Source organism: Astatotilapia calliptera, chromosome 8 (assembly GCF_900246225.1).
Source record: "Astatotilapia calliptera chromosome 8, fAstCal1.2, whole genome shotgun sequence".
NCBI lineage: Eukaryota > Metazoa > Chordata > Actinopteri > Cichliformes > Cichlidae > Astatotilapia > Astatotilapia calliptera.
The window spans coordinates 8776760-8803165 of NC_039309.1; the positions used below are offsets into that span (position 1 = coordinate 8776760).

At 39.6% G+C, this 26406-nt stretch overlaps 1 protein-coding gene and 2 long non-coding RNA genes across 5 annotated transcripts; 1 reads left to right on the plus strand and 2 right to left on the minus strand.

Moving 5' to 3' along the window:
• Positions 1 to 2059: 2059 nt before the first annotated feature.
• On the minus strand, positions 2060 to 13737 carry LOC113027868 (alpha-N-acetylgalactosaminide alpha-2,6-sialyltransferase 1-like). Its single transcript, XM_026177691.1, is given in 9 exon segments — positions 2060 to 2545; positions 2547 to 2575; positions 3120 to 3219; positions 3898 to 3981; positions 4644 to 4747; positions 4837 to 4975; positions 8417 to 8483; positions 13128 to 13290; positions 13464 to 13737. Coding segments are annotated over 9 exon segments (921 nt in total). The 5' UTR covers positions 13554 to 13737; the 3' UTR covers positions 2060 to 2400.
• Positions 13738 to 15085: 1348 nt separating this feature from the next.
• LOC113027893 (uncharacterized) lies at positions 15086 to 17562 on the plus strand. 2 transcript variants are annotated; one of them, XR_003273160.1, is made up of 4 exons: positions 15086 to 15116; positions 16102 to 16193; positions 16919 to 17076; positions 17503 to 17562. It is a non-coding gene; the product is annotated as an uncharacterized LOC113027893 (long non-coding RNA). The 2 variants fall into 2 exon arrangements; XR_003273159.1 differs by lacking the exon at positions 15086 to 15116 and having other exon boundaries at positions 16047 to 16193.
• Positions 17563 to 22697: 5135 nt separating this feature from the next.
• Positions 22698 to 25475, minus strand: LOC113028215 (uncharacterized). Of its 2 annotated transcripts, XR_003273211.1 has the most exons (6): positions 25241 to 25475; positions 24665 to 25157; positions 24018 to 24179; positions 23657 to 23765; positions 23430 to 23551; positions 22698 to 23287 (listed from the first exon to the last, which is right to left on the minus strand). It is a non-coding gene; the product is annotated as an uncharacterized LOC113028215 (long non-coding RNA). The 2 variants fall into 2 exon arrangements; XR_003273210.1 differs by lacking the exon at positions 25241 to 25475 and having other exon boundaries at positions 24665 to 25230.
• Positions 25476 to 26406: the final 931 nt, after the last annotated feature.

Consider the following 26406-nt stretch of genomic DNA (forward strand, 5'->3'; position numbering starts at 1 on the left):
ATTTTACATCAGATGAAAACGTTTGTTGTAAGATTCAGATAATTATTTGTTAAAAGCGAGACATTTTAAATGAGAATAAGAAAATATTTCTTTGTGCCCCCTCTCCCTGTTAATGCCCTACCTGGGCCCCTGGCAAAACTTTGCTAGATCCGCCCCTGCACAGTTACCAGCAGTCAGCTGCTTAGAAAAGGATCCTGGTGTTATTTGTCAGAAACCGTTCATAACTTCCCTTCAACTCATTTATGTCACCTAAAAGGTAAACCTGTTTCTCCATCACCTGTTCAGCTCTGATGATTCAGTAAGGACATCTCCTGGTTTCATCTTCATGTTTCCCTCTCACCAGATAACCAAACCGACATCATGACCAGCTGCTTTTGCAGCTGTGGCTCCAGCAAACATCAGCTGATACTAGAAAGTAATATTACATAAATTCTAACAACAGCTGATCAAGCTTAAACGTGCTGCCGTTGTTTAGCGCGACATCCGCTGTTTTCCCCTTTCTGGCACAGAGTGAGCGATAAACAAACAAGAGAGAAAACCCAATCAGCTGATCATTGATCAGTTTCATGATTGAAGTAGCAACAGGAGAGAGAGGGGAGAGAATGAGAGAAGAAGAGGCAGCTGTGCAGCAAAGACACAGAAAAACTCCAGCTTTGTGTCTTTTTCATTGTAGCTGAAGTTCGAGACAAACTGCTCCTTTTCAGCTCAATACGAAACGCGTGATATTTTCTCTGAATACCAGACGATTCCGTTTTTTTACAGGAGGGTTGGAAACTCTAATAACTAACCTTACAAATAAAATAAGATAAAACAAGTTCAACATCAATAATATCAAAGCACCCGCCCAGCAGTATATAAACGCCGTCATGCTAGCTAGTACACAGTACGAGTTATTGCAACTGACTGTAAAAAGTCAGCATAACGAAAATAAACTCCACCTAAACTTGGTTTATATCTGACCCAGATAGACTGCAGGTCATAACTTCTTACCTGAAGTTCAGTTCACCGCCTCTGCGGGTCTCTGCTCCTCCTGCCTTTCCGTCATCCACCTGCCAGCGTGTTGCATCTGCTGGCCTCCACCACTTGCTAATGTTACTGAATCTGTGGAAGCTCCGCAATAGCCACCACCAAACAACTGAGTTATTTTTACACATCTCCCAGCATCTGGCCAATCCACCACCTTTCAGTGTTTATACCGTTACGGAAAAAACAAAACAAAAAAAACATCGGCCCATAAAAACAAAAAAATCACCATCGGCCCACCAGGCAAATGCCCGGTATGCCCGATGGCCAGTCCAGCTATGCATGCGGTGCTATGAAAAGGTATTTGCACTCTTGCTGATTTTGTTTTTTGCATATTTGTCAGCCTTACTTCAGATCATTGAACACATTTTATTATTATACAAAGATGCTAATAGAATAAATTAACAAAAGTTAAATACAAATATTTTATTAAAGGGGAAAAAATATCCAAACCTACCTGGTCCCAAGTAAAAAAGGAATTGCCCCAGCTTTTTAAATCATAAATTAACTTTGATTAACCACAAATTTACTAACCAGACCAAGGCCCGATTACTGCCTACTGAATCAAGAAAACTACTGCTGACCAAAAAAAAAAGCCTCATCACATATTTGCCAAAAACATGTTGATGAGCCCCAAGAGTTGTTTTGAAAATATTTTTTGGACTGATGAGAGAAAATCAGAAATATTTGGAAGGTTTGCGTCCCATCACATCTGACAAGCTACTAACACAGCACTTCAATAAAATTAACAGGCAAACATAGTTGTGGTAACGTGATTGTCAGAGCCAATAAGTGATATAGCTATGAATGCTCTGGAGCTCAAGCACACTTTGGTTATGCAGAATTTGGACAAAGATCCAAAACACACCCCAACTCCACATCTGAATGTCCAAAAAATTTTAGAGATTACAAGATTTTAGAGTTTCCTACTTAATTTCTAAACTACAATGTTGGCATAACTTAAAACAGGCCAGTTATGCTGAAAACCCCTTCAATGTGACCAAATTAAACCAATACTAAAAAAAAAAAAAGAGGCAAAGAGTTCATCTGCATTAATGCTCTTGACTCAATCCCAGCTGTTGTCGATGCTTGATTTTAATCTATGGAAATTTACCCACAGAGATGCACATTAAAATAACATGAGTGATAATAATCATAGCATCTTTGCTTTGGATGGTTTAGTTTGCATCATTAATGAGATATTACTGCTCGATCGTCTTTTGCTTTTGATAAAACCACAAAAGGAGTTGCAGAAAAATAAAACCAGCTACCATAATGAGTAAAACTGAGCATCACATATTGTCTCAGTCTTTGGAAAGTACACATAGTTGTTTTTAAATCTGGTAATCAGAAATCTTGACCATGTCAGTGTTGCTTTTAGTTCTTTGCTTTTGACTCAGTTCTTTCATACAGCCTGATTATTTTCCTGTTATGAAGGTCTTTCCATGTATTCTTCTCCAAAATGTAGTCATGGTTGAGGTAGAAAATGACTTTGCTCATGTTTTTCTCAACATAGTAGTTAGTCGTCAGTCATAAATCCATATGCATCCACCTGAGGAAGACAGAAAGGGGGGGAAAAGAGTAGGACAAATATATTATAATTATATGTGTGTGTGTGTGTGTGTGTGTGTGTGTGTGTGTGTGTGTGTGTGTGTGTGTGTGTGTGTGTGTGTGTGTGTGTGTGTGTGTGTGTGTGTGTGTGTGTCTTCTTATTAAAATAAGAGGAAGGCAGGTTGAGGACAAAGTTAGAGAGGCAAAGGCTATGATGGTTGGGATCCATCAGATTCATCCCAGTTATTCTTGGATTTAAAACACCAAGAACAGTGAAAACGCTTATGTTTCATGAAGGGAAGTATGTGGTGGGTGGCACTGTATTAATCCCTATGGTTCGGACCTTTTGTTTAACTTGCAGAGCAAAAATGTGCTTTTTCATGAAAGGTGTGTTTGACTCTTCATCTTATTTCTGATTCATCTGGGCTGTGTGAGAAAAATCCTGAAAGTTGACTTGCTCATTCTAGAGTTAATTGCCAGGTCAATGCTTCTAAAGCTGTGAATACCAGCAATAAGCACACAAAGTTCAAGTAGTTTTAACTCACTATGTCACAGGTGTGCAGAGCCAAGAAGACAGTGAATGCCCCGTTGGTTGGTCTGACTAAAGACCAGGATGTTTTATTCAGATTAGGTGACAGTAAGAACCTGTGAGTGAAGAAGAAGCATCAATTAAGCATACACATGGGGAAAATGAGCTACACTTCTATGACAGCAGAATAGGCAACCTCCAAATCCCAAACACACTGTAAAAGAACACATGCATAGAAAATTACTCAGTGTAAATTACTTGATGTTCTTCAAGAAGACTGGACTTCAGATCATGCTGACTTCTGTTCATGCTGACATTCATGTCTGAGTTACAATCTTATAACAGTTATTCCAGTGATGTTTTGCTTGTTTCTTATCCTTATTGTTCATTTCTAATAGGAATCCCAACTGTATGGTTGAATTAGCTAACAAGGTTGCATTCCTGGGGTAGAGCTGTAAACAACAAACGGGTGTGGCAGCGTGTGTGGAGTTTCAGAGCGAGTGTGGCTGAAGAGGAGTGCGTGTGTGCGGAGGAGCTGTGGCGGTGACTGTGTGGAAGAGGAAGCATGTGTGTGGATACCCCCCCCCCCCTTCTCTCCCTGGACCCCCTCCCAACTCACTGCACATATATATAGCACTGAGGTGATCCCTGTTGTAAATAAATAATCTCCTTTTGTTCTCAAAGAAAGAACTGTCTGCGCGTGAGTCCATCCAGTAGCCATGAAAGCTTTCTTCTAACTATTCATAGCCCTTTTAACAAAAATACTATGTACAGGGTGTTAATTGCAGGCTGACCTGTTCCGCACATATCGGAGGAAGTCCTGGTGCAGAACGTAGAAACGACTTTCATTGTATTGCCCTGAATAGTAGGTCCTTGGTCTGGTGAGGTTAGAAGACGAAATATGGCACACTTGTTAGTCACATATATGCCACAGAAGATATTTTGATTTGTAAAAGACATTATATTAGAAAGATACATTTAAATTACATGTCACAAACATTTTATATGTATGCAGGTAAAGCTTCCATGTACACTCAAAATTTGCATTTGTGAAACAAATGGCAACTGGTTGAATTTAATTTGTTAAATTCATGTTGTTTTTATTTCTTTTTTTTTCTATATTATATTATGTTACAGTGTTGACCTAAGATAACAGACTTTGAATAAATTAATAGATTAAATATATATATTTGTATTGATTAATATTTTATTTTGTCCAATTGTTGTATAAATACTGTAAAGGATAATGTATGATAGTACAAATAATCTTAATAACTTTCTCCTCAGTGGCATCATTATGTGTCCCATAAAATAGAAATAGAAAAATAGAAGGTTATAGTGTTTATTTATTTACTGAAAAATAAACAAACATATGTGTTTGGGAGTACAAAACATTTACATCATGATTCAAAAAACAAAACAAGACGTAAACAAATACAGTTGGAGTCTTAATTCCTTAATGGGATAATTGCAACTTTTTGAAAGTGGTGAAAACATTTCTTGATTAATTTTCTTTCTTTTTTTTGCATTTTATACTCACAGTTTATTGCGGTATGGGCCAGCAGAGACCTTTTCTCCTCTCAGAAGAGCCTTTAGCCACTGGAAATCCCTCATCCCCTCTGGAATCAACACATATTTTATACCCTGTCAAAAGGAAAAGGAGAGCCCTTATGTTTATTCTGTGCAGGGAAAATAAGTACGATACAACACTGTTGTCTTTGAAGTTTAAGTACCTCGTCATGAGGGGCAGATTTGTACCCGTACTTCTTGAGCAAGTAAAGTGATGTCGTGATGGAGTGGGCTGTGTGAACGTAAACCGATGTTTTGTTTCCTACATCTTCCTCATAACCCTTAGTGATGGCACCATTCATCCTGCCAGACAAGACAAGAATACATTTTATCAGTTGTTGCTAGCTAAAAGTGCAATACCAATGTCTAGGTGTTGACTACAAATATCTGCCATATATAAACTGCTTGTGGGACAGTGAGCAATTTCATGTGAAGTATCATCATAAAGCAACTCTAATTCGAAACATGCTGGAACATTGTGTAAAGTGTAAATCAAATCAGACTGCAGTTATTTGCAAATCGGATAAACACACATATTATACACAATGGAACACAGAAAAAAATGTACCATTTTAAGAAGAATATTACACTTTGATGGCACCAACACCTCTTAAAAAGATTTGTCCATATTTACAACTGTGCATCAACTGTCTGTATTCTAATAAACCTCCATAACTATTTGGGAACTGTGGTGTTCTGTGTCATCTCTATCCTATTCATCATTTCACATCTCACAAAGTTATTTTAGTAATTGTAGGGTGTGGACTGAAGGCAGGCCAGTTCAGCAGGTGGAGAACTGTTGTTGAAATAGATGTAATAGTATGTCTTGCTGAAACATGTAATGAATTCCTTAAGCACTGATAACCATAAACCATAAATAGATAGACATTGTGTTCTCATAGAGAGAAGAGAGAGAAAGACTATAATTTTTAAAAAGAGTTTTGTTAGGGAGTTTTTATTGTTTTATTTGATTATGCTTCAAATGTTATGTTATACTTATGTTCACATATTTCACCAGACTCAGTTTTCTGTAGAAACAGGAAGCTGACCCTGTGACTCTGTGTTCATTTACCACAAGAGATCAGTACAGAAATACACATCCGCAGAAGTTGACTTGCATTATATTATTCTTAGAAATTGACTTGCAACACACACACTTTGTGACACACACACACAAACACAGCTTACACACAGACAGCATCAGGACCTGCGTAACAGGAAATGTGATTATATTTGCATATTGACGATGTAACCTATAAAAATAAACGAATACTGCAGTTCGTGGTGTCTCTCTGTCTGAGATTCACCCGTGCCGCACGTTATCAGTATCAAGTGTCTCAGTTTTCTTTATTCACCTGACCGTTTGTTAACTGTAAATCTCTGACAAGTTTCAACTTTCAATTTTTCTGACTAGTTTTTAACTCTGCCTTAGTTACTTTAACCTCCTAGGATCTGGCGTCCACATATGTGGAGATCATATTTTGGCTGGTCTAGACCAAAATACTACATTTTACTCTACAAGGGCCTGATATCCACTTACGAGGACATTATGCTGTCACTATTGAATCGATATTTAAAACACATTTCCTCATATGTGGATCTCATTTTTGTCAAAAACAAAAATCAGGAAAAAAAATACAAATCAGCTAATTCTTTGTTTTTACATTTATCTAGTCCCAGTCAGCCCAAACAGCAAAGAGAAATTAAAAATGGATGCTATGAAAGGGTTCGGGTCTTAGGAGGTTAAATGATTTTGGCCACCTGAGGGTCCAAACATCAAGCACAATATTGATTTGTGGCCCTCTCTCTTGTAGAGATTTCTCTAGACTGTGTGGATCTTTTTATGATATTATTCACAGTAAATACAGCAAATTGTAAACATTGTACTGTAAACCATCACCCCTAACTGGTCACAGTAGATGGATATTCTGTTAAATAGGACATTTTCCCTTCAGGAGGGGTCCTTGGCTTGTTCTCTGTATTATTTTAGCATCTTTACCTTACAATAAAAAGTGCCTTCAGATGATAGTTGGTATATGAAAAAATTAATCGAATTGAATTCAAATAATGACTACCGGTAAATTATTTTTCTATAGAAACAATGATGTAAGTCTAGGAACCTTTTATGTTTTTTTGTTGAGGAACATTTTTCCATAATTTGTAGACTTGGTGTTTTGTATGTTGTTGAACTGCTGTCCATCTTCTTCAAGATGCTCTTTTTATACCCAATTATGTCACTGACTTGTTAGTTAGCTGAATGTTCAGCTAGGTGTTTTTGTTTTGTTTTGTTTTGTTTTGTTTTGTTTTTTGGGGGGGGTAGCCCTACTTCATTTTCCTTGTTTTTACCTGTTCCAACTTTTTGTAGTTAGAAAATAAACAAAAATGTTGTTTTTGTGGAATTTTATAAACATTTTATTTAGATTTTTTAAAATCAATACAAGAGTTTCTTTGATACGAGATTTATATAGCCATAGACTATATATAAAGGTTGGACATCGAAAGAGTAAAGCCAGTACGGAAGTGAATGAATATGGAAGCCTCCATTCTTCGTGAATGACAGCAGTTGTACAGAAGTCTATGATAAAAAACAACCGTTGGGTCCCCTGCTGTCTAATTTCTACCTCTCACGAGTTTAAAGTGTTACTGAATACAAAATAAAGTTAATTTTGTAAATTATGGTATGAAAGTAGGGGTGGGTTTTGATGATCGATTTATCGATTAAAATCGATTCTAGCTTGGATAACGTGATATCAATTCATTAAAATCCTGAATCGACTTTTTAATATAAATTTAAACACCAGAATCTCAGGTTAAACCTCACAAAAAGCTGCAGGTTTCATCACTCACCAAACAATATTGACCAAACCAGCAGCAAAAGAAGATCCAAACTAGGCTTCACTTAAACATCGTCGTGAATTCCCTCTGACTTTTGCCGTTTTGCTTCCACCATGATAAAATCACACTTCATGCACAGCTCTCTCTCGCTCTCAGTATACTTCAAGAAGAGTTTCTGTTTTCTGATTATTCGCTTGCTTGTTACGCAAAAGTCTACCGTTGTTTACAGCTCTGTGGGACGCTGTTTTTTTTCCTTTTACTTACTTCCAAAAAGAAAGCCTCATTTCTGCTGTTCAATACTGAACAAATTTAAACTTTAAATTATGCAAAATTGCAAAATACTTAGCTCTGTCTCTAATAAAACCTCTGTAACTTTGCTCTGCTTCAGGTCAGCAGCATCAGGTAATGTTTATATGTTGATTAATGATTTTCTTTCGTTTTTGATCTACTGCAGAATATTTTTATAAAATCCCAGGTCAGGAAAATCACCTTCACGTTTTTCTTTGTTTCATCCTCAGCTACTTAACAAGTAACATCACAGCATCTGCTGTGATGCTTACACCTTTGATAAAGTCTCGCAAGTGTCAGTTCTCTTTTTATAGATATAAAAATATGGAAATGTACTGATGCATGATCTGAATTATAATTTTTCTGACTGTCTGAGGCAAAATTTCCCCAATTTGAATCGAATCGTGAATCGAATTGAATCAAATCATGGATCGATTTGGGACCTTGTGAATCAGAATCAAATAGATTCTAGAAATCAGTGACGATACCCAGCCCTATATGAAAGTCACAGAGAAAGATAAAGCAGTATGCTTTACACTGCTTTATCTTTTCTACACTTGGCCTAGTGCCTGTCGAACAAAGCCAAGAGGTTTGCTTGGGTTTTTTTTTTTTTTGTCTTACCGAAAAACGTAATCATGGCCATCGATTTCCACCCCCTTCTTTGAGCCGTTCAGGATTCCTCCAGTACCTACCACAGCACAGCGCACGCAGCCATCACCACCTGGTTTTGGGAGAAGCAGTGGCTCTTTTGGCTTTGGAATCAGCTTTACTGAATCCATCACATCTGCAAACCAAAAGTTGCTGTATGAGTAGAAGAGGTTTGTTAGTTTGCTTTTTTTTTTTTGACTGTCCCGTTTGGATCTTTAGCCATCAGAATTGTTGTCTGAAGGCCAAGAAAGATCCCAAGTGGATTTACTTTACCAAGTGGATCATCATGGCCTTGCCATATTGGTCCATTTGATTGACCTTTATTATTATTATTATGTATTTATTTTATTTTCGTTTTTTAAAGACGGGACAGACATGACTGGAGGATAGGACAGGGAGAAAGAATGAAGGAAAGAGAGGGAGAGAAAGAAAAATAGAGAGGAGAAGAGATGGTGAGAAAGGGGGGAAGAAAAAAAAAAGACAAAACACCTGGATCAACTGTATGGAGATAAAAAACCAGAAGAGAAAACAAACAAACAACAAAGAGCAACATAATAAAAACAACACCATCACAATAAACTAGCTAACAATAGATAACAGTAGATACTTTTTTAATTTCACCTGTTAAGAATGAAAAAAAGAAAACAAGTAGAAGAAAACGAGAGCAACATAATAAACAACATCACGATGATCTATGGGAATATAACTGTAAATACTAAATATTAAACATTATTGTGCAGCACATAAGATCAACAGAACACAGTGTGCTTTGAGGTAGGAGCCAAAAAGGGTGTAGTTTGTGTGTGTGAGCACCCGTGTGTACACCTGTGAGCATGGACGCGCTTGTATTTAAAAGGTTCCTTCATGTAATGATCTGCTAGAGGGTGTGGGGGGGCCACAGCCCCGTCCTCCAGGGCATGAAGCAGGTATGGAGGAGATCAAACCTCCAGACATCCAGAGGCCCTCAGAACACAAGAGACCAAGGAAGACCAACAGAGGGGCAGCCGCACCACTATCCCAGGAAGAGCTGAGGAGAGCCCCAGATAAGGGTCACTCAGCAGCTGCAGAGCAGAAGCCAAGGGGGTTGCAGTGGCGTGCCCGTGAGCTCCGCCGGCAGCCAGCTGTGCCAGAGTGACCGAGCCCCAGGCCGAGAGGCCAAGGGAACCCCACCCCCGAAGTGGCCCGAGCGAGCCCCAGGCTCCAGGGCCCAATAAGCAGCCACCAAGGAGTGAGCCGGTGTGTACCTGGACGCCCACCCCCGGACACAAAGAACCACCAACGCACCGATGTCTGAGGGTGTCTGCCACTGGCAGGGGAAGTGGTGGTAGGGGGAGATAGGCCTCCAAACCTTAGAGGGCCTGAGATGTCCCCAGAGAGGTGGCGTCTGATACCCGACCTGACATATAGACACAGACATACAGGCACACACAGATACAAACATCCATTCCCACCCTCATGCTCTCATATGCAATTACTCAACACTCACCCAACGTGGAGACAGACATAGAGAGACACTGTACACACAATCACACTCCCCAAGCGTACTCTAAGCCCCGGGTCTAGGTACCCTTGCCCCTGGAGAAGGAAACTGCACCCAGACCCAGGTGGTGTTACCCCTTTCCCTGGGGTAGGGAGAAGCAGACCGCCCCGACTCCGCAGCAGCAGGGAGCCCCCACACTCCAGACCCCAGTCGGACAGCCAACTTCTCCTCCTAGCCCCCTGCTCCAGCAGGCCGCAGAGAACGGGGGTGTGTGAAGACTCCAAACCTCCCTCCGCCCGCTCATATGTAGTGTTGATGCATGTGTGTTCTAAGGTGCCTTTAAAACCCAGGAGGGCATGGAGCTACCTGCCAGAGAGCAGCAGGTAAGCGCATAGCCCCTCCTGCTAGCCCTGTTAGTTTGCTTTAAACTAACGTTTCATATTTAAAAGATGTACCGTATTTCCCGGACTACAAAGCGCACCTGAATATTAGCCGCACAAGCTAAAATCAGGGGAAAATCCCGTTTTGTACATACATTAGCCGCACCTGACTAAAAGCCGCAGGTGTTTCAATGTTGACTTATCATTACGGTATGTCTTTATAACGATGTCTCAAACAAGACAATATGATGCAGGTAGCATATAGTTTGAATCGATGGATATTAACAACTAAATCTTTATAGCCACCATCAGAAAATATAATACATCACCTGAAAAAATAGCATGATTCATCCCAACACTCTCATGATGTGTAAACTCTTTCATATCGAACCACATTAAATTCGGCACATGAAAATTTCCAGACAAAATAGTTCTCTGTTAAATTACAATAGAGCGACTACCAAAACAGTCGCTCGATTGTCTCTCATAAGTCTTCATTCACTCAAAATAACAAAAAATGCCTAAAATGCATACTTTAACTAATCTGTTTACATTAAATTCAAATTCAAATTCAAATTTTATTTGTCACACACACACAACCATACACAGTATGACATGGGGATGAAATGCTTGTAGCTGTACAATGCCCGACCATTAAATGACAGAAGAAAAGTTTTACAATATTTACAATTTACAGTTTACTACAAAAATTTACAAACTAACTTAGGAATTTACAGTAAAGAATGTGCAAATAGCAGAAGAGATTATAAAGATAAGGATTATAAATTATAGGAATTATAGGATTATAGGAAATGTGTGGTGGTGCGTGTGGTGACGTGTGTGAGAGTCCAGTCTTATAGTGACGTGTTTGGGAGAGTCCAGTCCTACACCTGGTTCAGGCCCCGAATAGCCTGGGGGAAGAAGCTCCTCCTCATTCTCTCTGTTTTGGCCTTAAGGGAGCGGAAGCGCTTCCCAGACCTCAACAGTGAGAAGAGTCCATTGTTGGGATGGGAGAGGTCCATCATAATCTTCCTAGCTTTGGACTTGCACCGCTTGGTGTAGATGGACAGCAGGTCAGGGAGCTCTGATTGAATGATGCGTTCTGCCGAGCGCACCACCCTTTGCAGATCTCGTCTGTCCTGCTTGGTGCTGTTCCCAAACCAGGTGCAGCTGTTTGCCGTCAGGACGCTCTTGATGGTGCAGGAGTAGAAGTTCTTGAGCACCTTCAGTGGCAGATGGAAGTCTCTAAGTCTTCTGAGGAAGAAGAGACGCTGACGGGCTTTCTTAACCAGGGTGTTGATGTGACAGGACCATGACAGGTCCTGAGTGATGTGGACACCCAGGTATCGGAAACTGTCCACTCTCTCCACTGGCGTGCCACTGATGATGAGGGGTTTGTAATTCCTCGCCTGCTTTGTAGTGAAGTCCACAATCAGCTCCTTAGTCTTGCTGATGTTTAGGAGGAGGTTATTCTCCTGGCACCAGGTCTCCAGGTTCCTAATCTCCTCCAGGTAGGCCGTCTCGATGTTGTCGGAGATCAGGCCCACAACAGCAGTGTCGTCAGCAAACTTGACAATGGAGGTGGTGTCGGATGTGGCTACACAATCATAAGTGTACAGTGAGTACAGCAGGGGGCTTAAAACACAGCCCTGAGGCACTCCAGTGCTGAGTGAGATGGAGGGGGAGACTTGTTTTCCCACCCTCACTGATTGGGGTCTGTCTGTGAGGAAGTTGAGGATCCACTGACACAGTGATGAGCTGAGTCCTAGATCCGTCAACTTGGTGAAAAGCTTAGAGGGAATTATTGTGTTGAATGCTGAACTGTAGTCCACGAACAGCATCCTAACATAATTCCCTCTGCCAGTGTCCAGGTGACTCAGGGATGTGTGGAGCAGGTGAGATATGGCATCGTCTGTGGAACGATTAGTCCGGTAAGCAAACTGAAGTGAGTCGATGGTGGCAGGAAGTGAAGAAGTGATGTGATCTCTCATCAGTCTTTCAAAACACTTCATCACAATTGAAGTCAGTGCTACTGGACGGTAGTCATTGTGGCAAGCGGGCTGTTGTTTCTTTGGAACAGGGACAATAATGGACTGTTTGAAGCACGTGGGAACCACAGCTTGGGCCAGGGAGAGGTTAAAGATCTCCGTGAACACCGGTGCTAGTTGATCAGCGCAGGCTCTAAGGACCCGGCCAGGAATTGCATCTGGTCCTGCTGCCTTCCTGGTGTTCACCCTCCTGAAGGTGTTCCTCACGGCATGCTCTGTGATGACGAATGCATTTTCTTCACTGGTGCACTCCGAGCGCGCGCAGCCGTTTGTTGTTTTAATTGCTGCGGCGTCGAAGCGAGCATAAAACGTGTTCAGCTCATCAGCCAGTGAAGCATCTGCATTCATCATTGAAGAAGCTGGTCGTTATAGTCTGTTGTTAATTAGTTAATTAGATTAGTTAAGTAGATTTTAAATGTAAGCTTTTGTTTGATTGGTATATGTTCAGTTTATACCAAGCACATTTTCCTTAATGATTAATTATTTGAATAAATAAATATTTGAATTTATATATTTTAACTGTATTTTACTTAAAATAATTGCTTCATGTTTTTTTTATTAAGTAGTCCAGAGTTAGGTTTAAATCAGCACGCCATCTTTTCCATTCATCCATTCCTAAATGCATTGACGTGCTGTTATTTCATTGGCTGTTTAAACATATCTCATAAAACTACATAGGTGTTTAAAAATCCAGTCAGAGAATAGATGTATATTACTCTGTCATTCTTCAGTCTGGCACACAATACTGACCCAATATCAGCTTCATAAAGACCTACCATCATATTTGTAGTTCATAAACCCAAAAGGACTGTTGAAATGTGAAAGGCGATTCCACTCGCTCATGTTAATGTTGTCTTTGTGCAGAAACAAACGTATGTTAGGAAGAAAAGCCTTCTTGAATTTCTCATCCTGAGAGTTTCGTAGAGACTGAGCACATGTCTGAAAATCATAAAAAAATATGAAATGATGAAACAAGTTAAAAATGAATGACTTGAAACAAATCAGGAAACAGCAAAAGCAATATGTCTGATATGACTCCAGCTATGCTGGCTCACATCCATAAAGTTAATACATTCGACTGTTTTTACTATATCTTGTCTTAACATGCTTACTGGTCGTCTATGTTGAGTATCTTTGCTGTAAACATCTTCAAAATCCCACTGAGGAAGCTTCTTGAAGTCTTTTTTGTAGAGGAGAGCCATGGGGGTCTCAGCTACAATGCGTTGTGTTGTGTTGTTTTTTGCTGAATCTGCTATTTTTGCTTCAAGTCTTCTGCTAAAGTCAGGATGTGGTGGTCCTGATTTTAATTTTCTTTCCCAGTATGCCCTGTACCTCTCAAGCACAAAGTCTTCCGATTCACTGTCATCTATTTCTATGAAGGTTGACCAGCTGAATCAAAAGGGAAACAGAAGCAACATAAGATAATTAGTGAGACAAGTGTGTTTCTTTGAAAAACTTTACAGAAATAAAAAAATAATTTACCAGTAAACAGATTAAATCAATCATAGGTTTTTCATGAGTCAACATATAAAAACACAACCCACCTGATGCTTTTTATCCTATTGTCTAATAAATTCAAAATAATCAAGATACACGATGACAAAAAAAGCAAAGAAAAAGACTTTAAAATTAATTCTGCCATCTCTGGTTTGTGGAGTTGTTGCTGTTCAGTTAAGCTCAAAAACTATCTGCTCTCCCTCCTGAGAGCTGCTCACAGGTGGAAGAGCCACCCAACACCTTGGCACTGATGCAGCAGGGCAGGACTATAGCACAACTGCCATAGAAAGAGCAATACAAAATCCAAAGCAAACAAATGCATTCAGAAGCAGACACACCCATACACAAAATGTCATCAGACGTTTGTGCTTTTATCACACAACAAAGGGATAAACATGCACAAGAACATTTAAATTCCCTGGTCACGCCAGCCTGCATTCCAAGCACCCTGGCAAACTACTAACACAAAGTTGTTTTCCATGAATGTGTGAATGTTAGATAGAAAAGACTTAAGCATAAAAAATGCTTCCATGAATGGATGAATAAAGAAAATTGTTTAAAGCGCTTTGAGTACTACTCAGGTTGTGTATTATGTAACACCGGTCTGTTTACCTTTTGGCAAGGGCGATCGTGATTCAAGAGTTGGGAGTTCACCTTGTAATCAGAAGGTTGCCGTTTCGAGCCCCGGCTTGGACAGTCGCGGTCGTTGTGTCCTTGGGCAAGACTACTGGTGGTGATCAGACAACACGTTCTCACTCCCAACTCGTCAAACGTGTGACGCATGGTCAGGCTCCCTCTGCTTCACTTATGGACGTGCAGGGTACCCCTCTCGCCTCGGGAATTGACGTGAAGGGTCCTCCGATTGAAGAGATTGCCGCGGAAGTGCCTGTTGTCGGTATATTTAGACATTTTCCAAATCACATTGTAGTGACGTGTACAGAACACAATAAATTATATAATGTAAACAACTACCTGAAAAACAGGTAGAACGATACTTTTGTATCGTTTATTGCATTTACGGAGGGAGTGGTGTATGCTGGGTAATGGCACAGCTAGCTACTGGGTGACTTTATTCACCCGCTTCGGCTGTTATCAGTCCATACAATGGGCGTTATTAGCACAAATCAGTCCCATAGATATGGGCCATCTCCTGCTAGATTGTTCAGAAGGTTGTTCTCATCCATCCAGATGGAGGATCACTAACAGGAGCGTGGGAAGACTCCAGAATCCACTCTGGCTGGAATCCGGTGGATATGCAGTGTGTACAGGTAAGACCATTTAAACGGACAGCATTTATAGAATGACTATTAAAAGTCAGCGAGTGTCAGTAATGTTAATGTGGTTATGTTAGTACTACACAGAGTGCTAATATAACAGCTTTAAGATGCATTTGTAGATATTATTACGTGTTTTACCGTCTTTATGGTGCTAGCTTAAAGTTACGGTGTAAACGTTAGCTTATATTGGAGTAAAGCTGTTACTGTTTAAACGATGTTAGCACAGAAATATTAGCTTCTGTCATGACTGATGAAGTTACTAGTTAATAAAGTTTTCAGTAAAGTGTTTAATCGCAGCCACAGATTGACAGCAAATATCTCGATTAGCTTCAGTGCATCTATAATAAATATGTGCAAGTTTCAAGGGTTCAAGGGGGTTCAAGGTTCAAGGTTCTTTATTTGTCACATGCATAGTTATACAAGTATAACACACAGTGAAATGTAGCCTGACACGCTCCTCGACATGTGCAAAAATTGGGGGGGGGGCGTGTAGAGGAAGAACATTATATATATATATATATGTATATATATATACATATATATATATATACATATAGTATATACACTGGGTGAATGTGCAGTAGTAGCAGCAAGCAGGTGAATTCTGTACATTAATATGAAGAGACATCTGACTATTTTACAGGATAGACAATATAAACATATTTAAAATTAAAGGAATTGAAATGTACATTGTGCCTTGGTTTAGAGTGTCTGGAAGAGAGTCCTGTCTCAGTCAATTATAGATGATGTGAGAGGGCGGGTGTGTGTGTTTAGGGCACGGATGGCTTGGGGATAGAAGCTCCTCTTGAGTCTCTCTGTCCTTGCCCGGAAGATGCGGAACCTTCTACCAGATTGCAGAAGTTGGAACAGTTTGTTGCCAGGATGGGACGGGTCAACTAGTGTGTTTCCATAGATTACCTCTGTATGAATGTACTTCTTAAATGAAGGCAAGTGTTTGTCCTTTTTTGTTCCTCAGGTACAGTACGTGATATCAAGGGCAGGCGGTCAACACTGGGGGTAGACAAGAAGCAGACGTACTTCCAAGAGGGAGCTGCAGTGAGGTCAGAGGTCAGAATCTGAAACAGCTCAGGTTTATATTTTAGAGGTTATAAAAAATCAAAATGTATTTATAAAGAAACCTTTAAATAATAGTCATAATTATGATTATTATAAGAAATATCAAACATTTAAGTGGATTTTCTGTTACACATATTGTTTTCGCCCTGCAATAAACTGGCAGCCTGTCTTTGTCCTGTATCAGCTGGGATAGGCTTCATCCTCCCGCAACCCTGAATTGGATACATTGTATTCCAATTATGTAATCTGATCATTTACAAACTCAAGCTATCTAATCCAAATGTAAGTAATAATTATAAAATGGGAAAGCAGAAATAAGTGTGACATAAATGTAAATGTGTGAGCTGACATAGAGGACAGCTACATGCAGTCTGAAAAACCTTTGTTGTCAAGTTTGCAAGTATGTCAGCACGAGACATTCTTACATAGAAGAGACATTAAAGTCTCTAACTCAGTGAAGCATTATTGGTCCCGTCTGTTTGGATAAATATAGTAAGTTGATGTATGTGCATTTATTGACACATTTTCTTAAGTGCTTATCCAGTTCAGGATCACAGTGGAGCTGCAGCTGGATATGTTCACTAAATAAACCTTACAAAAGTTAACAATAAACCTGCATCCCTGTACGTTGTTGTCCACAGGATGAGAAAATCAAACTGGAAGACTGTGGAACATGTTAATAAATGTTTGTGTGTTTATGCCTGTGTCTTTCACAGGAGGCGCTGGAAGGTTTCCCTAATAATTCCTGGTGAATCAAAGCAGAACCATAAAGATTGCTGGACTACATGATGGCCTTACCCCTGAGCAGTCATCCTGTTAAAGGAGGAACCAGTTAGAAGCTGTTTTCAAAGTAGCTGAGCAGATTTCATCTCAAGTAAGCGATTAACTGTTTGTTTATCTGTTCTGCCACTTAAAGAGCATTTAAGGACGTCTTTCGAGTGTCCAGTTGAATTAATTCTACTGGCTCTCATGGTCATTTGTTATTATAGACATATTTTTCATGTTCATCCAGCTATTTAGTAAATTCTATCTATTTAGTAATATCCGTCAGCTATAAAATGTAATATAAATATAAAAATATCTAAATATCTCCTGTCCTTTATGTTTTAATGATGTAAGTCTGTTATCATGTTACATTAGCATTCCTCACATATCAATGAGATGCTGTACAATACAATCCTACTGACACAGCAGAGGGATAACGACGGCTATTCAACATCGTTACACGACACATTCGAGCTGCATGATGCAAACAAAGTGACTAAATCATCTTTTTTGTGGTTTATTGTCTTCAAACCAGCAGACAAAGCTGATGGCAGAAGATGTCAGAGAAGAACTTCAGGCCGTGGACTGAAAAGGTATTTTTTTCGTGTTATCAAAAGACATTTGGAGTGGCAGCTTCTGCAACTGGTTGTGCTGAAGTAAAGCTTACAGTCTAAGAAACCACAGTGTTGATATTCAGCACAAAGAGAAAAGCTCACTTGTTTGAATTTATTTACAATCATAGTTTTATAAATTCTGACTGTAAACAGCTTTTACAGCTTTGATATTGTTTGACACTCGATATCAGGTGATAGGGTTTAATTTAAAGGTTTCTGTTTCCAGAGGTGTGGACTTGAGTCACATGACTTGGACTCGAGTCATTAATTTTATGACTTTAGACTTGACTTGAAAAAATGTTCTAAGACTTGTGACTTGACTTGGACTTTTACACCAATGACCTGGGACTTGAATTGGACTTGAACCGGTTTACTTGAAAAGACTTGATATTTTACCCCAAATATAAAATTTAACATGCATATTATATAGAGATTGAAAATGTGACGTCATTCACGGGTAGAACCGCAAAGGATTCTGGGAACTCGTGGCAAGAGGTACTAGCGCACGCAGGCTTTCAATTGAAATCAGTTATACAGCGATAAAAAGAAACACAAAAATGGCAAGAAGCTGTTGTATTATTAACTGCAATAGCCGGTCGCATGACAGCCACGGGAAGCCGACGGGTAAAGAGATCGGTTGTTATCGGATTACGTCGTTGAAGAGAAATTGTTCAGCCATGTTTCCGAAGTGACAAACAGGCGACGGGTGGCCTGGATTGCAGCCATTCAAAGACCAAATATAACGTCCCAGAACCCTCCAGCTCACAGGTTAGTCTGCTCCAAGCATTTACACGAAGGTCAGTGTTTTTTAGTAGTTAATACGTCATTTTTCTTAACATAATTGGTGATATAGGTTACAAGCAAGTCTGGCGCTGAACAGAAATGGTCGCGCTATGCTCCTTTATTTATTGTGCATAAATAGTGAATTGTCCTGACACAATATTGCGTTTCGCTTCTGTTATTATGGTACATTGACAAAAACATACTTTTATTCACAGGATAAAACAGTTGTTTTGTATCACTAATTGCCCAGTACGATTACAGCATACAGTATTATTGTCACTGCTACATTTCTGTAACGCGTACCAGAAATTATTTCCACTGCTAATTAATTATCGTTGAGCTCAAAGGTCCTATTAATAAACGGTTAACGAATGTGTATTTATGACGACGATTTGTGAGACTGGTAAACTTATGATACGTACGATGGTCTTTCGTTCTACACGGTGCATTTCAAGGTCCTGTACCCATCCGTCGGTAAACTGTACCTGGGCTTGTTGCAGTGACCTGAAGTTACTAAACTTCACGAGTGTGTGCACTCACTCCAAGAACCGTATGATTATAAATATGCATATAAATATGCTACGATGAGATAGCTGACTTCATCTAACTAGCAAATGTTTTCCAGGCTACGTTGGTGATGCAGTTTTTTTTTAATGTATATGATATTTTTGTCATGCGATTTTAAAGCCGGTCCTACAACCGCATCCAAGAATAACATGCAGCTTATCTCAGAACTGTCGGTGAAAATTATTCTTGGAGCTAGGTTTAATTGAGCTGCATTCTAAAGAGGTGCAATTTCACAATTTGTGTATATTTTCTAAGTTCACTATTTTGTCATGTGTTGAGAAAAACAGATTTAAAAATTACATGGTCTAATATTTACATTTAGCATATAACTGCAACATGCGTTTTTTCGTTTTTTTTAATGACTCGAAAGGACTTGAAATTCAAAATTTCAGACTTGTGACTTTACTTGGACTTTTACACCAGTGACTTGAGACTCGACTCTGACTTGCCTGACATTACTTGAGACTTGACTTGAGACTTGAGGATAAAGACTTGAGACTTACTTGAGACTTGCAAAACAATGACTTGGTCCCACCTCTGTCTGTTTCCCAATGAGCCATTTACACTGACCAGTGTCAGTTTAACTGTGACACATTTATTATTTAGATTCAACAAAGAAATAACTGAATGTAAAAAATGGCAGCCCTCAGGCCAGGTTTATAGAGATATATGCATGCATTATGAAATTTATGTATCCCAGATAATTGTTAATCATCTAGTCATGGCAGAACTACCTCTTCCTCCCAAGTTAACTGCAACCCAAAAGAACTAGTGGGGCTATTTACACACTCACAACCAGTGTGGGGTAAAAAGAGCCACCAAAAAGCTGTCAGCCACAGATGTGCTATAAGAGTTACAAACTCTACTTATGGAGAAACTTTCTAAGTCTAACAGAGGACAGGTACTCCTGCCCAAATAACATGATATAACCCCACATACAGCCCAGCCATAAAATGAACCAAGTCATTTAATTAAAGACAGCATGGGACCAAATGCATGTAACCAGCCTGCACCAACCTGGCATTTCTTCCTCCTGAATTAAATGAATGAATGGATGAAAGTTAAATGACTACAAACCTAAAGCCACTAGTTCCCACACTGGAGCTCCCTGACACTGTGTGTTAACCGTATTTAGCTTGTATCAACAGTTGTAACAGGCTAAGCCACTTGAGACACTGCATTGAATTTGTTCCTGTCTTAATGATTTCAGCTGACTGGTTTCAACTCAGATGTTCTGCTTTTTCCTTTCAGTAGATCAAATCAGCTCGTGCTGCTTCTGCTTCCAATTAAGAAGAAGAAGAAGAAGGCGAAGGCTTCAGCGAAGTGGCGTTCATGGTCTCAGTGAATAGTCACGGTCACACACTGCATGTGGTTTTAAAAGCAACATGTCTGTTCACCACAACAATGGAGATGTGTAATATTAGTGCAGCTACGGTTTGTTCTTGAACACCAGTTTTGTTTTCTACTTTGATCACTTAGACCAAAAAAGTGTTGTTTTCAGATTCTTTCTTTTACATCTATAAACCACCTGTTCATTTTTTTTATTACAATTAGTTTCACATGAATGTTAGTGTTTCCTTCATGATCTTTTAATGCTTACACTACACTGTACATGTCTACATTAGAGACATTTCTGTTACCTGTTTCTGTTGACTCAGAGTTGTGAAATGTTCTTTTATTTAATGCACAATATGAAGCTCATAATTTTCTTACAAATAAAAATCTAATGACAAACATGAACAGCTGTGCTTATTTCTGAGACATGAGTTTTTGAATGTGTTCATATTTAGACAGTGTGCATCTGTATGCTGAAACTGTAATGGTGAACCTGAGGTGATGGTCAACAGAAGGCAAATATATATCAATATAAAACAATATTGAAGTAATGTCTTTACCCTCTGCAGCGTGTGCACGCTGTGCACGCAATCACCTTATTCACTGTAGTAAACATGCACCGCTAGCTCACGTGACTGTCTCCATGGTTACATCGTATATTATTAGCTATGTAAACAGCTTCCAAAGATACCGCCATAGCTCTCTGCAGCTGTAACACTTTCACACTTTGCAAATCATTTCATGTTTTTGATAGTTATGAAGACAGAATATGTTTTTAAGGTCATGCTAGGCGGTTGCTATGGTGGTTGCTGTGGACTTGGGTGGACCGCGTCCGATTCCTGTTATTAGCTGTCCGCCGTAGGGAGGCTGCGTTCCGTTTACAAGTAGTGACAGTCTGCCGCAACTCGAACTCAAACCTCGCTTTCTTTAATTATAGGCCTTTTATAGCCGTTCATGACACGCACACACACACATAAAGCACTTTGCCTCACCATGAGAATGCAACTTTACCTAACCTAACCTTAAAGTATCTGATATAGGATAGAAAAATGAAGCAACCAGAGATTTAATGATGAAGACTCTGGGTTCTGTAGTTCACGTTTTACAGTCCCAAATGACTCTTTGCATATGATTTATTGAAGAGGACTTTAGAATGCACTTTACATTTAGACTGTTGCTGTTTCATTTTTTACATTGTTGCGGTGTTATGTCATGAATAAGGTTCACCTGCTGGGGGTTTGATGGATCAGCTGGACAATACAGTCAAAGACAGACTTCATTCATCATATGCAAGAATCCTAGTTGGATTTTTGTTGTCACTCATGTTTTTTAACCAAATATTGAAAACAATTCTGACAGACTGGATACCTCGTCAGGGTGTACATTACCTTGTACTCAAGCATCCCAGGACAGAGCCCTGCCCCACCGTGAGCCTGGGTGGATACGTGGTTATAATATAAAAGGACCAATACTGAATATGAATATTTCATGAAAATTGAATTATAATACAAATTAGTAATAAGGGTTTCTCTGCGCCCTTATCTACCCCATACTCAAAGAGCTGCGGGCAGAGAGGGTGACAGGAGAGGATGGCACTGAAAAGAAGATGCTCGGTTTCTGGAGTCTCCTGGTCCTGTCAGTATTAGTAGGATGCATCTGCCGTGTCTTCTCGTGGATGCTCACCTACCTTGACTCGTTCCAGCCCGGTATGGATTTCCCAACACTGCGGACAGTGGCCCACGTCAGAGACGTTTAATATTGATTACATATGTCTGAATTGCTAACCCTAACCCTAGCTCAACAGACCACAATGCCCTGGACTGTCAGTATTATTACATGCTGTGAACATAAGTACCTTTGATCATAGTTTATGTTGTAAAAGAGAAGGAATGTTGGAAAGAAAGATCAACATTGTGATATTATTTCTTCCAAACTGACCAGAAACATGCTTGTCAGACTCTCACAGCAAAGGATCAGACTCACTGTGCATGACAGCTCGGGCCAATGATGTCTGTCAGTTGTTTAGTGCTTCTGTACAGTTAGGGTCACCGTCTCTATTTCAGAATAATTAATATGCGGAAAACACTAAAAGTTGATTGTCTTCCAGTATTCTAGCATAATTAAAAAACTTTGACTTTGTAAGTACATATTATTAGTCCTAATGCCAGTATGAGTCTTCATAACTCCTGCTTTGAAATACTGAACTTTAAAATTTACCTGATGAAAGATCATTTACAGTGGCACTCTGTCAGGATCATTCTGACTGTAAGATCACTTTATTAATCTGAATCCTTCTGAAATGTGCTGTGAATGAATGCTGATGCAACTCACTGTGGGAAAGCTGTTAATAAAATGAATCTGTGACACATGCAACACATTCACAGAGGAAGAGGACACAAAGGGAGGACACGCAGAGGCTGTGTTGAAGTCAGAAATCCAAATCTTTATTAAAAAACAGGCGGCGGTAACAAACAGGAAGACAAGCAGTCCATCAAACAGTCTACAGGGTCAAACATACAGAGAATTCAAACAGCAGTAAAAAATAACTGGACACTGAAAAACATAAAGCAATGTGTGACGCAATAAAAGGAAGCAGCGCAGTATATTCACTGAATTATCATCAATTACAAAAGAAAAACGACGATTTCTAAGGATTATTTTCTTAAATGCAGTTAGATTGTGGCTGGTAAAGATGGAAACATACAGAATGTAAACTGTGTGAGTTTGTGAACTTTGTTAGTAACAAATGAGGTAAAAAAAAAAACAACCAAAACAGACAAAACACAGAACGAGGCTCTCAGTATTCATTCATAATTAGAAAGAAAAATTCTGGTCGTGGATTTTTACAGTCTTAGTTCCGCTCGCTGTCATCATTATAATCATCATGATCAATGGCGAGGTCCTGAGGTGGGTGGGGCTGTCTCTGGTGATGTCACCATGAAGGAACAGCATCTGGCACGTGTTGCTGAAACATCCCAGTACACTGGTGTAGTTTCCTCTCCAGCTGTTTGACATGTGACACTTGAACATTAAGGGGAAGAAGAAGAAACAGTGTTAGGTCAGGTGACCACATGGATTCTAAAGTAACTGACAGGAAGTAACCAGGCCGTTAGAAATGGATGGCATGTGTTTAGAGTTACTGGAGTTGGGTAACTGTACTTACCAAAAGCAGCAGCACACAGATGACAGATCAGATGCTGAATGTTGCGGGAACATGCTCATGTGTGGTGGTCATTCAGTGCTGCTCCAGCAGGTTAGACAGTCCAAGACTGATATACTGCCCATCTGAGAGTTTGAAAACACACATGCAAAGATTTATTTTGTATTACAGTCAAAGTTGGATGTTCATTTTTGTCCTTTAAAAATGTTTGTGTATTTGAAAGCACTAACATTTAAGGATGACTCTGATCGTCTCCTTTAAAGGGGAGACAAGTGTATCCACTGATCTACGTCACTTTACCTGGATGATGACTCCTCTCCCCCTCACTCAGAAACACTCCTAATATAACCAAGCAAATAAATAATATTGAAGATTTACTTACATCATTACAAAAACAGCAAAAACATCTCCCTGTGATTTTATTTCTCCATTCCTGCTGAACATCAGGCAACAAATATCTCAATAAATCACAGTAAAATGTAAAGCACATATTTTCTCTGCTTTGTCTAACCTCTGCAGAGCCTCTGTCAAGAAAAACATAACTGTAAGCATAAAACAAATATACATTTCATAACACGTCACTGGACAAACCTTGGTCAGTTGATTTCCTCTGTGCAGTGCAGACGAACATCAGTCAGCGAGTCACGGTGGTGAGATGGACTGGTGTCCTTTGTGACTCTGCTGGTTCTTCTGAGGAAACACCACCGTCTCTCCACACCGTCACCATCTGTGAGCACAAACTGCCGCTCTGCTCTGCCAGCATGTAAGAAATCAGATATCACACACACACAGGGGTGAAGAAACATCAGAGCTCAACTTTGGATACTTTAGATCTAAACAGATCAAAGTAGCTCTTAGTTTCAGCAATCAGTGAGCAGACAAACAATGATACCAAACTGATTCTGTATGAATACAATATGGTATTTTCAATGCAGGTGTCAAATTAATTTATTAAAACTAATACAGATATATGTATATTTTTTTGATAAATTAGTTTGCTAAATTATAAGAATATATATATTTTTTTTCATTTAACAATTGCAACTGAAAGAAATTAAATATTGAACAAAAATATATTGTCACATTCTGAGCATGTTCAGCATGCTGACAGACTTGAAGTTGCTACAGATTTTAAGAAGTGATAATTATAGGGAAGAAACTTCTCTTTTTCATCCGTTTAATCAAACATTTGATGCCTTAGATGTCTCAGTCTATAGCATTCTGCAACTACAACTAACCTGAGGCTTGGATTTGGCTGCAGGTGCCCCTGTACATCCTTCTCAGCAGCACACATGTGGGTACCATTTAATCCCACTTCTTCCTGAGCTTTGCTTCATCACAAGACCAAAGGTGGCATCCCGTGTCACAGTCTTATCATCATCCAGAAGAAACATTTGAAGAAACATCATGGAGAAGAAACATTTACACGCCTCCTGGTTTTGTTTTCTGATCCTGCAAAAAGACTGAGGACAACAAAGCCCAGAGAACACGAGATACACAACATCCAACATTCAGACTCAACAGCCTCCATAAATGAAGAGCACCAGGTTGGTTCAGTTATAGTAGATATGAGCATACTTCACATTACTGGGTATGAATAATAATGAGGAGGCAAACTTTGAAGATGCAGAGCATGATGTCCCATCATCAGACTGTAAACAAACATCCACCAGGCTTCTTTGTTGCCAAAATTGATGATTCTCCTATCAGGGATCAGTAGCGTGTATTAACCTGTGGTATAAGCAGCAGTCACTGAAATATTACTCTTTCAGATAAGAAAGCCAGGGTGGGAGGGATCTCTGCAACTGACTTACCTCTGCAAGTGTGAAGCTCAACAAAAATCTGACTCTCCAGTCACAGACAAACAAAAACCTCCAGCTGGGAGATAGAAAACGCTGTCTGGGTCCTGCTGGATGTTGCTGGTCAGAGTCCCACATTAGCAGAGTGCTTCTTGGTCCCACTGACCCATGTGGACAGCGACTGTGGAGAACTGTTCTGGAAAACAGAGAAGAGAATTAAAATAACAAAAAGCCAAACAGGATTTCCACAAAGACTGTCTTGGAATCAGCAATCAAAAAAATCACTGGTTCATATTTCAATTAAATATGAACAGGTTTCTTAAATGTACGCAGTTCAGATCTGATTTAATTTAATTTCCTTCACACAGCACATTTGTCCAGGCTGACAGGTAAACATAGAATTAATCTCAGGTAACATGACTCATAGTAGAGATTCAGTAAGAAAGATTGGAGGCTCTAATATTATTATCACACAATCCAAGGACACACCAACAGCTCAGATTTGTAGAACTATTTAAACAAATGTCTTCTGAATATTCAATTCATGTTCACAGTGGGAGGGTGGGGGGTGTCGTGGAATTTTTTAAATAAAGTCTGCAACACAGAAAGAGCTGTGATCAAGCTATTTATGACTGCGCCGACACACATCAAACATCACAGTTCAGTCATGTCAGCTCTGCCATAGAAGTTGTGCTCCTACGCCTTTATGCATTCCAAGGAAGAGGAGGAAGTTACAAACTGATCCTACCACACTTCAACAGATCAATGGTTATGCTGTTTTGTGCCCTTGGCCTTATCAGCACCTGTAAAGGGAGTTGTTTTCTCAAACTGCTGACGCTGAAGTAAGTTCATCTAGTTTTAGAAACTTTCACCGAACAGTAACAGTGTCACAACTAAGCATATGCATAAGCACTTAAATACTTTAAATGAGTATAACAGAAAATTTCTATAAAAAAGGCTAGAGCCTGTCCCAGTAGTCATAGGTAGAACACATCTGGACAGGTCACCAGTCTGTCAGAGGACTAACACAGAGACAGACATCAGAGTAACAAATCCATTTAAAATTAATGTAAGTTTGCTGCAGCTGTATGTATGAACATGTGTTTCTGTGCTCACAGTCCACCTCTCAGGAACCTGCAGTTCACTTTTAGTCAACTTTAAACAGACCTTACAAAAGGCTG